Source organism: Quercus suber, unplaced genomic scaffold (genome assembly GCF_002906115.3).
Source record: "Quercus suber isolate HL8 unplaced genomic scaffold, Cork oak 2.0 scaffold_367, whole genome shotgun sequence".
NCBI lineage: Eukaryota > Viridiplantae > Streptophyta > Magnoliopsida > Fagales > Fagaceae > Quercus > Quercus suber.
The window spans coordinates 273,267-286,708 of NW_027069819.1; the positions used below are offsets into that span (position 1 = coordinate 273,267).

The window sequence follows — 13,442 nt, forward strand, 5'->3', positions numbered from 1 at the left end:
CGTGTATAACAGTGCGAGTTACTGTTCATAAGCCTAAATGCACTATTCATTTCCAATGAACAGTGCAAGAGGCACTGAAGAGAAAAAAAAAAAAAAAAAAAAAAAAAAAAGAAGAAGAAGAAGAAAGAAAGAAAGACGCAAGGGGAGAGACGCAAATCCAAATGCTCACTTAATGAAATGTTAAAGCTACTTGCACTTTCACTGCCAAAAAGTTTACAAATTTATGTGATAATAAATGTGATCGATGCCACATTAACAACAAAATAAATAAATTTATTAAATTTTTTTTCATTGATTGTCTAAATTTTTTTCTTTTTAGAATACTAAGTATTTTTAACACACACGTAAAAAGAAAGAAAAATATTTTTATCGTTTAAAAGTTGACGTAGCAGTTTGTATAGTTTTGCTTGTATTATTACGAGGAAGCTTTGCCTAACTATGAAAAAAACCAAAACAACACCTCATGTAAAACCAAAAACTACACCACATTAACTCAAAAAAATAGAAAAAGAAACTGACACATAGTAAAAAGGAGAAATGTAATGTCAAAATATTTTCACAATAAATTTTATGTGACTAACTAATTAATATTGGTGAATTAAAAAATTATGTTAATGATGGGTCTAAATTACAACCAGTAATATTTTTCACTAAAGATTTGTTGTGAAAATATTGTAGATTTAGCATTATTCTAGTAAAAAAAGAAAAAAGAACAATTCACTCCCTCACATGAAAAAAAAAAGTTAAAAAAACATATCACCTTTTGCTTTCATGGTGACAAATGTTGGAAAAAAAAAAGTTTTATATATATATATATATCATAATCAAAAATTCACAACAGTTTCATTATATTTTCAAATTAATTTATAATTTCACACATGGGCCGATTATAATATGTACCCACTATAATCTGTAATTTAATTTTTTTTTAATAGCCATTTATGAAATGATAGTCTAATTTGTGAATGTTGTGAAATTGTTGTCAAACAATTTTTGTTGGATCCCACCTTTCAATATTCTCTCATTCACAACAACTTTTACTTATCTTTTTCAAATTCTGGTTGTTTGCTATAACCCCAAATTGATGTATGTTTTATTTTGCATGTATATTGCTATACTATATATGAACTGTGGGGCCCCTGGGCCTGATAGCCTCGGCCCATCATGAAGCAGGCCCAAGGCCCAGGCCGAGGAGCATAGGCTATTCGTGGCTAAGGTGGGGGAAAGCCTCTTTTCCCAATCCACGCCGAGGACCACCTTATCCTCGGCCTGACAAAGGTAATTTTGAGGAAAGACTAACCCCAAAGTAAGCTGTCGCTCTCACATTTAATGCACTCAACTAACCCCCCCTGGCCGCATTAATGGGGAGGTAACCCCTTGGCAGGATAACGTTGATCAGAGTGAACCACTTGAGTACCGATAAGGCCTCTGATGGGACGGACGGCCAGAAAAAAGGCAAATAGGTGATCAACAGATGGAAGGAGGAGATAGGAAGATGAAAACTATAAAAGAAAAGCTAGTAAAGTAAGGAAAGGGGGGGGAAAAAAGAAAAAAGGAGAGAACAATCAGGCCTCTTCGGCCACAGGCCGAGGAGCATTCCCCCATTTGTAAAGAAACTCTTAGCATTTTTTATAAAAAAAGTTCATGCATGGTAATCGACGGCCAGCACCTAAACCTCTCAACCCACTCTCTATAAATTTATTGTTTGGGCTTATTGGGCAGAAAATCCATCACTCAGGGTCAATCCAAATTGAGTCCTTACAATATATATATAGTATGATCAAATTACTACACTACATTTAGTGTTTTTCTATTTTGTCTATAAAATAACCAAATATTGCAATATTTTACAAGGAAAATTATTGAATTTCTTTTTCCATCGATAGTTTGGGCGGAGATTTAAACATTGCATGTCTCTGTTGGAAATATTATGAGGCGACTTATAGGGTTTATGTCTGTGAATGCAGGTTTATCGGATTTAGGTTTTAGTTCTTCCTATTTGGAGTGGTAGTTCTTTATCAATGTAATCAAAATTTAATGAAAATGAAGATATTAGTGCACTCATTCCACAAAATTTATATGTTTACTCAATGTTTTATTATTATTCCATACTTAATCAATGGTTTGTTTATTATTAAATTAAATCGGATCTTAAATCAATGAGGGATAATGAGTAATGACACTGTGACATTAATTTGCGACTAAAATTTAAGACTAAATAATTAATTTCTTTACTATAATCTAATTTGTGAATAGTACCATAATATATATATATATATTTTTTTTTTTTTAGGTTAATGACTCTTAGATACATGAGAGAATCAAATAAGGGTTATTTTTGTCTTTTTCGCATTAGATGGTATATATAAAGAGCGCGCATTTTTAATTTCATTTCCGATCAAAGACGATCAAGAAAGAAACATTGAAACTCGTCTGAGAAACACATCGAAACCCACCTCTCTCTCTTTCTTTTTCCAATGGCTCCGAAATCAAAACCAAAGAAAAGTGCCGCTAGAAAGAAGCTTTCGAAGAGTTTGGCCTGGACAAAAGGATTCCAAGAAATCTACTCTGAGGCTATGGAGTCCTAGGTCCACACCAACGCTCTGTTCCAGAAGATGGCTGCTCAAGCTAATGGGTCGAAGGATTTCAACGTTCTCCTGTTTTCTAGCAAGGCGGAGGCGGAGGCGCTCAGCTATCTCATTCAACGGTACAACTTCAAGGGGTTGGTGAGGGTGAGCAATGGGTTAGCCAAGAAAGAACAGAGGGCTCTCAAGGACAAGGCAAAAGAGCTCGATCTTCCTTTAGGGAAGGAGTGAGGGCAGCTTGGTCTTCCTTTGGAGGAGTGAGGGCAGCTTGGTTGAGTGTTAGGGTTTAGGTCATGGAGATTTGTAAGGCTTAGGTTTGATGTTACTTTGGTAGTAGAGAAAAGGATATGGATATGGATATGGGGTGAGTATCTTGTTTTTAAGGCTTAGGCTATGGAGGTTTGTAGGGTCTAGATTTAGGTATAATACTGAGACTTGGGTTTTTTTTTTATTAAACAATTTAATGGTAATGAAATGAAAATATGCCCTCATTCTTCATAAATTTTGTGTTTAATTTATGTTCTTGATTATGTATTTACTTTATGTTCTTGAATATGATGTGTTTATTTTACTTTGTGTGATTTTTTTTCTTAAATCAATAAGCTGTGACGGTGTCGTTACCGACTCACTTTGAAATAATTATTTTCATTGCCATTATTTTACAATTTATTATAATGAAAAACATGAAATAATTTTTTATTAACGAATATATCGTTGCAATAATTTGACCTAAATTATTTTTATCAATTATTTGCAATATATTGTAATAAGATTCATAAAGTAAAATTCTATTACTATTGCAACAACATATATTATCTCTATATATATTTTGGAGTCTAGGTTTAGGCTTGACATTGAGACACAATAGATTGTAAGTAACTGACAAAAATAATTTAGGTTAAGTTATTGCAATGGTATATTTGTTGTAATAGATAATTATTTAATATTTTAGGTTGCAATAATTTGACCTGAATTATTTTTATCAATTATTTGCAATATATTGTAGTAAGATTCATAAAGTAAAATTCTATTACTATTGCAACAACATATATTATCTCTATATATATTTTGGAGTCTAGGTTTAGGCCTGATATTGAGACACAATAGATTGTAAATAATTGACAAAAATAAATTGGGTTAAGTTATTGCAATGATATATTTATTGTAATAGATAATTATTTAATGTTTTAGGTTGTAAAATAAGTTATTTCAATGATATTATTATTGCAATAAGTTATCACTTTGAAACTATTAATTTCGTTGCTATTATTTTACAATTTTATAATGAAAAACATGAAATAATTTTCTACCAACAAATATATAGTTGCAATAATTTGACTTGAATTATTTTTATCAATTATTTGCAATATATTGCAACAAGATTCATAAAGTAATATTCTATTACTATTGCAACACCAAATATTATCTTTATATATTAAAAGGATTCAGAAAGTTAGTTATGACTTTAAAAAATGTCAAAAATACCCCTAATCTAATTAGTTAATTCTTATTCTTAAAAATAGGGTTAAAATTGTAATTTAAAAAAAATAAAAAATAAAAAATAAAAATAAAAATAAAAACTACCAGAGAATTTACTTTCCTAAAAATTAGCACACTTTCAACTTATTTTCAAATCCTAAATTTTAGTTTCGTTAAAATTACTTCCTATGTGACCTCAAGAATAGATAAATTCAAATTGAAAAATTACATTAAACTTAAAAAAAAAAAAAAAAAAAAAAAAAAAAAAAAAAAAAAAAATATATATATATATATATATATTCTATGAGTGTTATTTGTGGCAAGAGAAATTAATCTGAGTATAACCTAGTAACCTAAAATAAAACGTGGCAGAAAAATACAACATATTAGAAAATACTATATTTTACATAAATTAAAGTCTATTTAATACTCTACACATAAATCAATAAAAGTCTACACTTCTATCTTGAATTTATAGCATGGATCCAACGAATCAAGTTTAATTTTTCTTCTATCTCTCTAATTTTTTTTTTTTTTTAATTTCTTTTAAATTTACATTACAACTCTTTCTTTGAGTAATGTCTTCTTCTTCTTCTTCTTCTTCTTCTCTCTCTAAATTAATATAATCCATTTGTTTCAACAAAAAGGTAGGAGGAATTGAAGTTTTAATTCTTCTCATAAACAAGATTAAATAATATCACTAAATTATAAAGCTCTTGACATTCCATGTGCATTTAGCAAATATTAAAAATTAACTTTTTACTCATTATCTATTGTTTGTGGGCCAATTTTTTTTTTTTTTTTGGGTCTAAACTTTATTTCAAATAATCTAACTTTTAGTTTTTTATTTATTTATAAATAAACTAGATTTTAGCTTTTTGTCTCGCATTATGCAAATAAACTACCATAAATAAGCAATTCTCATACGGACTATTAAAGTTGTTAATTACTTTGTGATAATATTGTTTATGATATTTGGTAGTTCATAAATCTTGAAATATTTGTCAATAATCTTGTAAATCAACTAGCATTTTATTATATTTTGAACAGAGACATTTGCAGAGGTAACTAGTATATCCAAGTTGGAAGTAGAATCAATTAATTTAAGCGTTTGGGTCAAATGTAGATATTGTTTGGCTTGTACTAGTTTCAAATTTACATTGATGTTCACGAGTTGGTGATATATTCATAAGTAAACATTTCACAGTCTTAATTGTACGTGTACATGTTTTCAGGTCGAGTTCATTTTTAAGACACATTCATGTCACTACTAGCAGAACACTAGTCCACGGTGGAGGAGAAACTTTAGAATTATTAAGTTTAGCTGAGTTGGAGTAGGATTTACAGAGAGAGAGTGTGGTTTGGGACTTGGGATTGGGAGGTTGGCATTGGCAGAAAATCTATCGTGTATCTGATGCACATAATACCACCTTTAAGAATTAAGAGGTAGACATTGAGAGCAAATCTATCATGCATCCAATGCATGTAATACCACTTCTAGTGCAGGAGGACGTTACTTATAGTATGCTTAAAAAAATTATGGCATTTTCTTGATTTTTTCAACAATTTAAAAAACTACTAAAAAAGTGGCACAGTATTATTAAATAAAAAATACTAGTTTTTTTTTTTACTGAATTGCAATTTATAATATTTATATTCTTAAAGTTGGCATATCTTTTAATTTGATTAGTTTCAAAATTTGGATTCATACTGATGGTGCAAGAAAAACACCAAGTCAATCACTCGTCCATATGGCCGTCCATAACAATGTTCAGAGCGGAGAGCGAATGGTTGGTACATTCGTCCCTCCTTTACCATCCTTCTTCTTCTTCTATACACTTGTCCAATGAAGGACGAGTGGGCAGTGAATCTCGTCCTTCTTTAATGATGGACGAGGTAAATTCACCAAGAGTTAGACTAAGCACACTTCCAACCAAAAGTCATATTGCTTGAATCTCAACACAGTTCCCGAAGAGGTGACCCTTATGACAGTTAAGGAAGTTACCCTCTGAATCCTCCAAACTCTACGACGATTAGGAGAAATAACCGATTTCTAACGCTATATAAAGGCCATTTTGCGCAGAGGTAAGGGGACTTTTTTCTTTTTGGTAAATTTTAGAGAAGAAGTTAAGGAAGTCTTGAGGGCTCTTTTTCCTTTCAATCTACTAACTTTACCATCGGAGAATTAAAGGCCGGCTTCCACCGGTCTGCTCTGATTTACTTTGGTTTTCCAGGACTCATTCTTCAAGATCAAAAGCATCCGAAGATTTTTCAGCCCACTGATTCCTTAGAACTTATCAGTTGGCGCCGTCTGTGGGGAAGTAAGTGAAACGTAAAAAATCTGTTGTCATTGGGACTTAATTTATTAAGTTCTATAGTTTCTTTCTCCAATCAAGGGTTGAAATGGTTCGGACAAGATCTAGGGCAACGAGTCCAGGCCCTCAACATAGCAGGGACGCATCTAATACCCCTCACCGCAACCGTCAGTCAACACCCACCATGCAACCACCTTCATTCCAACATATGCAATCCATGGCTGCTGCTATGGCAGAATTAACTCGTCAAAACCAAGAGTTGGTTAGACAACTTGAGTTAAGGAAGCAGCCATATATATATAGTATGATCAAATTACTACACTACATTTAGTGTTTTTCTATTTTGTCTATAAAATAACCAAATATTGCAATATTTTACAAGGAAAATTATTGAATTTCTTTTTCCATCGATAGTTTGGGCGGAGATTTAAACATTGCATGTCTCTGTTGGAAATATTATGAGGCGACTTATAGGGTTTATGTCTGTGAATGCAGGTTTATCGGATTTAGGTTTTAGTTCTTCCTATTTGGAGTGGTAGTTCTTTATCAATGTAATCAAAATTTAATGAAAATGAAGATATTAGTGCACTCATTCCACAAAATTTATATGTTTACTCAATGTTTTATTATTATTCCATACTTAATCAATGGTTTGTTTATTATTAAATTAAATCGGATCTTAAATCAATGAGGGATAATGAGTAATGACACTGTGACATTAATTTGCGACTAAAATTTAAGACTAAATAATTAATTTCTTTACTATAATCTAATTTGTGAATAGTACCATAATATATATATATATATATATTTTTTTTTTTAGGTTAATGACTCTTAGATACATGAGAGAATCAAATAAGGGTTATTTTTGTCTTTTTCGCATTAGATGGTATATATAAAGAGCGCGCATTTTTAATTTCATTTCCGATCAAAGACGATCAAGAAAGAAACATTGAAACTCGTCTAAGAAACACATCGAAACCCACCTCTCTCTCTTTCTTTTTCCAATGGCTCCGAAATCAAAACCAAAGAAAAGTGCCGCTAGAAAGAAGCTTTCGAAGAGTTTGGCCTGGACAAAAGGATTCCAAGAAATCTACTCTGAGGCTATGGAGTCCTAGGTCCACACCAACGCTCTGTTCCAGAAGATGGCTGCTCAAGCTAATGGGTCGAAGGATTTCAACGTTCTCCTGTTTTCTAGCAAGGCGGAGGCGGAGGCGCTCAGCTATCTCATTCAACGGTACAACTTCAAGGGGTTGGTGAGGGTGAGCAATGGGTTAGCCAAGAAAGAACAGAGGGCTCTCAAGGACAAGGCAAAAGAGCTCGATCTTCCTTTAGGGAAGGAGTGAGGGCAGCTTGGTCTTCCTTTGGAGGAGTGAGGGCAGCTTGGTTGAGTGTTAGGGTTTAGGTCATGGAGATTTGTAAGGCTTAGGTTTGATGTTACTTTGGTAGTAGAGAAAAGGATATGGATATGGATATGGGGTGAGTATCTTGTTTTTAAGGCTTAGGCTATGGAGGTTTGTAGGGTCTAGATTTAGGTATAATACTGAGACTTGGGTTTTTTTTTTATTAAACAATTTAATGGTAATGAAATGAAAATATGCCCTCATTCTTCATAAATTTTGTGTTTAATTTATGTTCTTGATTATGTATTTACTTTATGTTCTTGAATATGATGTGTTTATTTTACTTTGTGTGATTTTTTTTCTTAAATCAATAAGCTGTGACGGTGTCGTTACCGACTCACTTTGAAATAATTATTTTCATTGCCATTATTTTACAATTTATTATAATGAAAAACATGAAATAATTTTTTATTAACGAATATATCGTTGCAATAATTTGACCTAAATTATTTTTATCAATTATTTGCAATATATTGTAATAAGATTCATAAAGTAAAATTCTATTACTATTGCAACAACATATATTATCTCTATATATATTTTGGAGTCTAGGTTTAGGCTTGATATTGAGACACAATAGATTGTAAGTAACTGACAAAAATAATTTAGGTTAAGTTATTGCAATGGTATATTTGTTGTAATAGATAATTATTTAATATTTTAGGTTGCAATAATTTGACCTGAATTATTTTTATCAATTATTTGCAATATATTGTAGTAAGATTCATAAAGTAAAATTCTATTACTATTGCAACAACATATATTATCTCTATATATATTTTGGAGTCTAGGTTTAGGCCTGATATTGAGACACAATAGATTGTAAATAATTGACAAAAATAAATTGGGTTAAGTTATTGCAATGATATATTTATTGTAATAGATAATTATTTAATGTTTTAGGTTGTAAAATAAGTTATTTCAATGATATTATTATTGCAATAAGTTATCACTTTGAAACTATTAATTTCGTTGCTATTATTTTACAAATTTTATAATGAAAAACATGAAATAATTTTCTACCAACAAATATATAGTTGCAATAATTTGACTTGAATTATTTTTATCAATTATTTGCAATATATTGCAACAAGATTCATAAAGTAATATTCTATTACTATTGCAACACCAAATATTATCTTTATATATTAAAAGGATTCAGAAAGTTAGTTATGACTTTAAAAAATGTCAAAAATACCCCTAATCTAATTAGTTAATTCTTATTCTTAAAAATAGGGTTAAAATTGTAATTTAAAAAAAATAAAAATAAAAAATAAAAATAAAAATAAAAACTACCTGGGCAATGAAAGCCGTCGTGCCACTCTCCCGACACTATGAGGAAATCTTGGTTCAACCCTTTATTGGAATCAGGAAGACACTGGATAAGACGAACCCTATCGTCCCTTGTCTTCATATAATATGTCTTACTCCTCAGGTGATGAAGGTTGTAACACCAATTCACATCGTGGTGAGTCAGTCTCAGCCCCATTTTCTCATTCAGGGTATCTACACACCCTAATATCCTAAATACATTCACGGCACACTGAGTAGGAGCCAGGCGAAAATGCCTAAGGTAATTAAGGGTCACCGGCCTTATAGGGATTCTCATCCCTCCTTCTACGAAAGCAACTATCGGGATTACAACTTCACCCTCCCTCTTCCTAAGGTACCACTCTCCCTCCTTACAATACTTCAAATTCACATTATTGGGTATTCCATAGTCAACAATGAATTTGTTCATCATCTCATCGGACTCGATCAACTTCTTAAACTTACCCATTCCCCAAAGACGACTAAAAGTTCTAAAAGAGAAAAGGAATAGTGAAATCAAGGAAATTTGGGGTCACTAGAAAAAGAAGACTTACAGAAATATGACGATACTCTTCAAATAGTGTGCAAGTCGAACCAGATTCAAATTATATGCATCAATAATTGTAAGCGCGAAAATGATGAAACCCTTATGTTCAAACAGGTATTTATACTCCCCCTTAGGCTCCCCAAATGTAACCGCTTGCTCATAAAAGCAAAAGATCATGCCGTTGAAAGTGGGAAATGTGGTGCCGCCAAAATTTAATGTGGGCGCCCATTAAGTCTTGAAACGCTAAAAACGCGCATCGGACAGTCAGAAAGCCGCCAGCATCAGTACAAACTGAAGTGGGGCAATTCGTCCATGGACCCGCGGGTATCAAAACCCTCCTCCCCGTCCGAGGGAACGTGCAGCAGGGTTTTGAGGGGCTATTGTGGGGCCCCTAGGCCTGATAGCCTCGGCCCATCATGAAGCAGGCCCGAGGCCCAGGCCGAGGAGCATAGGCTATTCGTGGCTAAGGTGGGGGAAAGCCTCTTTTCCCAATCCACGCCGAGGACCACCTTATCCTCGGCCTGACAAAGGTGATTTTGGGGAAAGACTAACCCCAAAGTAAGCTGTCGTTCTCACATTTAATGCACTCAACTAACCCCCCCTGGCCGCATTAATGGGGAGGTAACCCCTTGGCAGGATAACGTTGATCAGAGTGAACCACTTGAGTACCGATAAGACCTCTGATGGGACGGACGGCCAGAAAAAAGGCAAATAGGTGATCAACAGATGAAAGGAGGAGATAGGAAGATGAAAACTATAAAAGAAAAGCTAGTAAAGTAAGGAGAGGGGGGGAAAAAAAAGAGAAAGGGAGAGAACAATCAGGCCTCCTCGGCCACAGGCCGAGGAGCATTCCCCCGTTTGTAAAGAAACTCTTAGCATTTTTTAAGAAAAGTTCATGCATGGTGATCGACGGCCAGCACCTAAACCTCTCAACCCACTCTCTATAAATTTATTGTTTGGGCTTATTGGGCTGAAAACCCATCACTCAGGGTCAATCCAAATTGAGTCCTTACATGAACACTTTTAGATTTATTTATTTTCTAAATTTATTTTAAGGAATCAAATTAGATTTTAAATTTTATATATTTAGACTAATCTCCTAGTTTGATTGTTAGAAACTATTAATTGATTATTTTTGTTTCTTTATTTTAATGATATATAATATATATACTTGTACTTTTACATTTATACTAGATTTTGTATGATAATTACGTTACTTTAACATTGTTTATTTATTTTTTTGTTAATAATGATTAATTTTTTAGATTATTTTTGCTTTTAATTTTGTCCTCCTTGAATTTAAATCTTGGTTTTACCACCGATTATCACTCTTAAGAAAAAACAAAAAAAAAAAATTTATAAAAATGTGCTTTAATAATTACATAAATTTGGATACCGTATTTATTGTGGTTGGAGAAAATTTAAAATAAAATAAAAAATAGTACTTATAAACCATATAAATATAGTTTATAAAAATTATAATTTATTTAATTGCAGAAGAGTCAAATAATGTCTTTATTCTAAAACAGTTGCTTTTTGCTAATTTGTCAAATGCTTGTGTCTGCCTCATTTTGTAATACTGCAGGATGCATGTCAATTTTACTTGATAGAGACTGGATTCGCACTGGTTGTCGCATTTTTCATCAATATTGCAATCATCTCTGTATCGGGTACCATTTGTTCAGCCAACAATATGTCAGATGATATTGCAAATCAATGCAATAATCTTAACCTTGACTCGGCCCCTTTCCTTCTAAAGGTTCAAATTTGTATATGAAGTTATTTTATATTAAAATAATGGTTAGATGATAAATTTTATCATTTTTTTCAATTGAAGCTTTTGGGGTAAATAATAGTCTATCAAAATGAATCCAAGTAAATGTATAAGCACAAAGTCTAACAAAAGCTTTTTAAAATTGTTTTATGTGTGTAGAATGTGTTAGGTCGGTCAAGCTCAACCATATATGGCATTGCTTTACTAGCCTCAGGGCAAAGCTCCAGCATCACAAGCACTTATTCAGGGCAATTCATCATGCAGGTCTTGAAAATATAAGTATATATATATATACACACAATTATATATACATAATGTGATACTACCTTGATTAATTGGGATTGAATTTTAATTAATTTAAGGATGGTGTGGCAATTTTTAGGGTTTCTTGGACCTTAAGATGAGAAAATGGATTAGAAACCTGATGACAAGGTGCATTGCCATTGCACCTAGTCTTATTGTTTCCATTATTGGAGGATCTAAAGGTGCAGCCAAACTTATCATCATCTCAACGGTTTGTAACTTGTGAACTATGTCTTTTTTTAATGTTGATACCTATATTCAAACATAGGATAAAAATTTAATGGGTTTTGCAGATGGTACTTGCATTTGAGGTTCCATTTGCTCTAATCCCTCTCCTTAAATTCAGTTACAGTAACCCCAAGATGGGACCACACAAGAATTCAATCTATGTAAGTTGTTTTTGTACTTCTGTTCTTTTAAATGAGGTCAACTAGTACAGTAAGCCTTGAATTCAATTTACTAGGGCGATAGACTGGTTTTATAAAGCCTATAAATGCAATTCATACATATAAGTCTACAGCATTAGATATTATATCTTAAATTCATCAATTAATTTCGATCATATAACTACATTACTTAATATAGCATAAACAGTATTCTTTTCTTATAATGAAAATTAAATTCAACTATATAGCTTATTGATCGATGCAGTCACATGATTAAATTTAATTAAAAAAACTTTTTTTTTTTTTTTTATTAACTAAGAATCAGACAATTATGCTTGCAGATTATGGTGATCGCGTGGACCCTAGGTGTGGCATTGACTGGCTTTAACATGTACTACCTGATTTCAGCCTTTGTGGGTTGGCTAATTCACAACAAATTACCCAAGATTGCAAATGTGTTCATTGGGATCATAGTGTTTCCCCCAATGCTCATTTACGTTTTAGCAATCTTGTACCTTACCTTTCGAAAAGACACTGCTGTAACATTTACTGAGCCCATAACGCTTGACCAACCAATGGCCCAAAACAACATGGAACAAGGGCTTAGCAATTCTTATGAGGTGGTCGAGGCCGATCACATTCCTTACAGTGAGGATTTGGTTGATATCCCACTACCAGAGTAAGGGGTTTTTCTACATCAAATTCAAATGCAACAAATGCCAAGGTGTTTCATTAGTGGGAGGGAGCTCCCAAGTTAAGTGAGACATGAACTTTCTTCAACTTCATCTAAGGCTTTCTTCTTATGTAAGTGTAATTGAACTGCCTATGGTAGTTTCCACTGCACCCTTGTAAATTTATGTTGAACTTCTAGGTTTGTCATTAATATGATAATTATTGTAACGACATTAAAATTTTCATAATAGTTATTTAGTCTCATTTATATCTATAAATATCTAAAAACTAAAGCGTAAGATTTATTATTTCTATGCTCCTGTTAAGCCACATCACCATTGCATTTAGGCTCATTCGGTCCACTACAATCCATTTCGGTCCATTCAATCCACTTCAGTTCATTTTGGTCCACTTTGGTCACTACGGTCCATTCAGTACATTTCTCTGTAAATTATAAAGTCCAGCTGTAGAGTTAAAGATTGACCTTAAATCAATTAACCAGTTACCCAAATGCCAAGTTAATTAATTAATCCAAATTACATGCAAATCCAATTAATTAAGGCACAATCAAATCACCAAGCTAAATTAACTAACTACAAGATAAAAATAACATAGATCAAATTGATTGCTGAAAAAAAAAATAGAAACCAAATTGACCATATATAAG

General features: G+C 32.4%; 1 protein-coding gene across 1 annotated transcript in view; it reads left to right on the forward strand.

Annotated features, from left to right (window-relative positions):
• The window catches only part of LOC112033886 (metal transporter Nramp6.2), a 27,529-nt gene extending 14,547 nt beyond the window's left edge, over positions 1-12,982 (forward strand). The window contains exons 9-13 of the mRNA XM_024066661.2: positions 11,226-11,399; positions 11,574-11,678; positions 11,797-11,928; positions 12,011-12,106; positions 12,445-12,982. Of these exons, the coding sequence (XP_023922429.1) occupies positions 11,226-11,399; positions 11,574-11,678; positions 11,797-11,928; positions 12,011-12,106; positions 12,445-12,786 (849 nt within the window). The 3' untranslated portion in view covers positions 12,787-12,982. The remainder of the gene's footprint in view (positions 1-11,225; positions 11,400-11,573; positions 11,679-11,796; positions 11,929-12,010; positions 12,107-12,444) is intronic.
• The last annotated feature ends 460 nt before the right edge of the window (positions 12,983-13,442 follow it).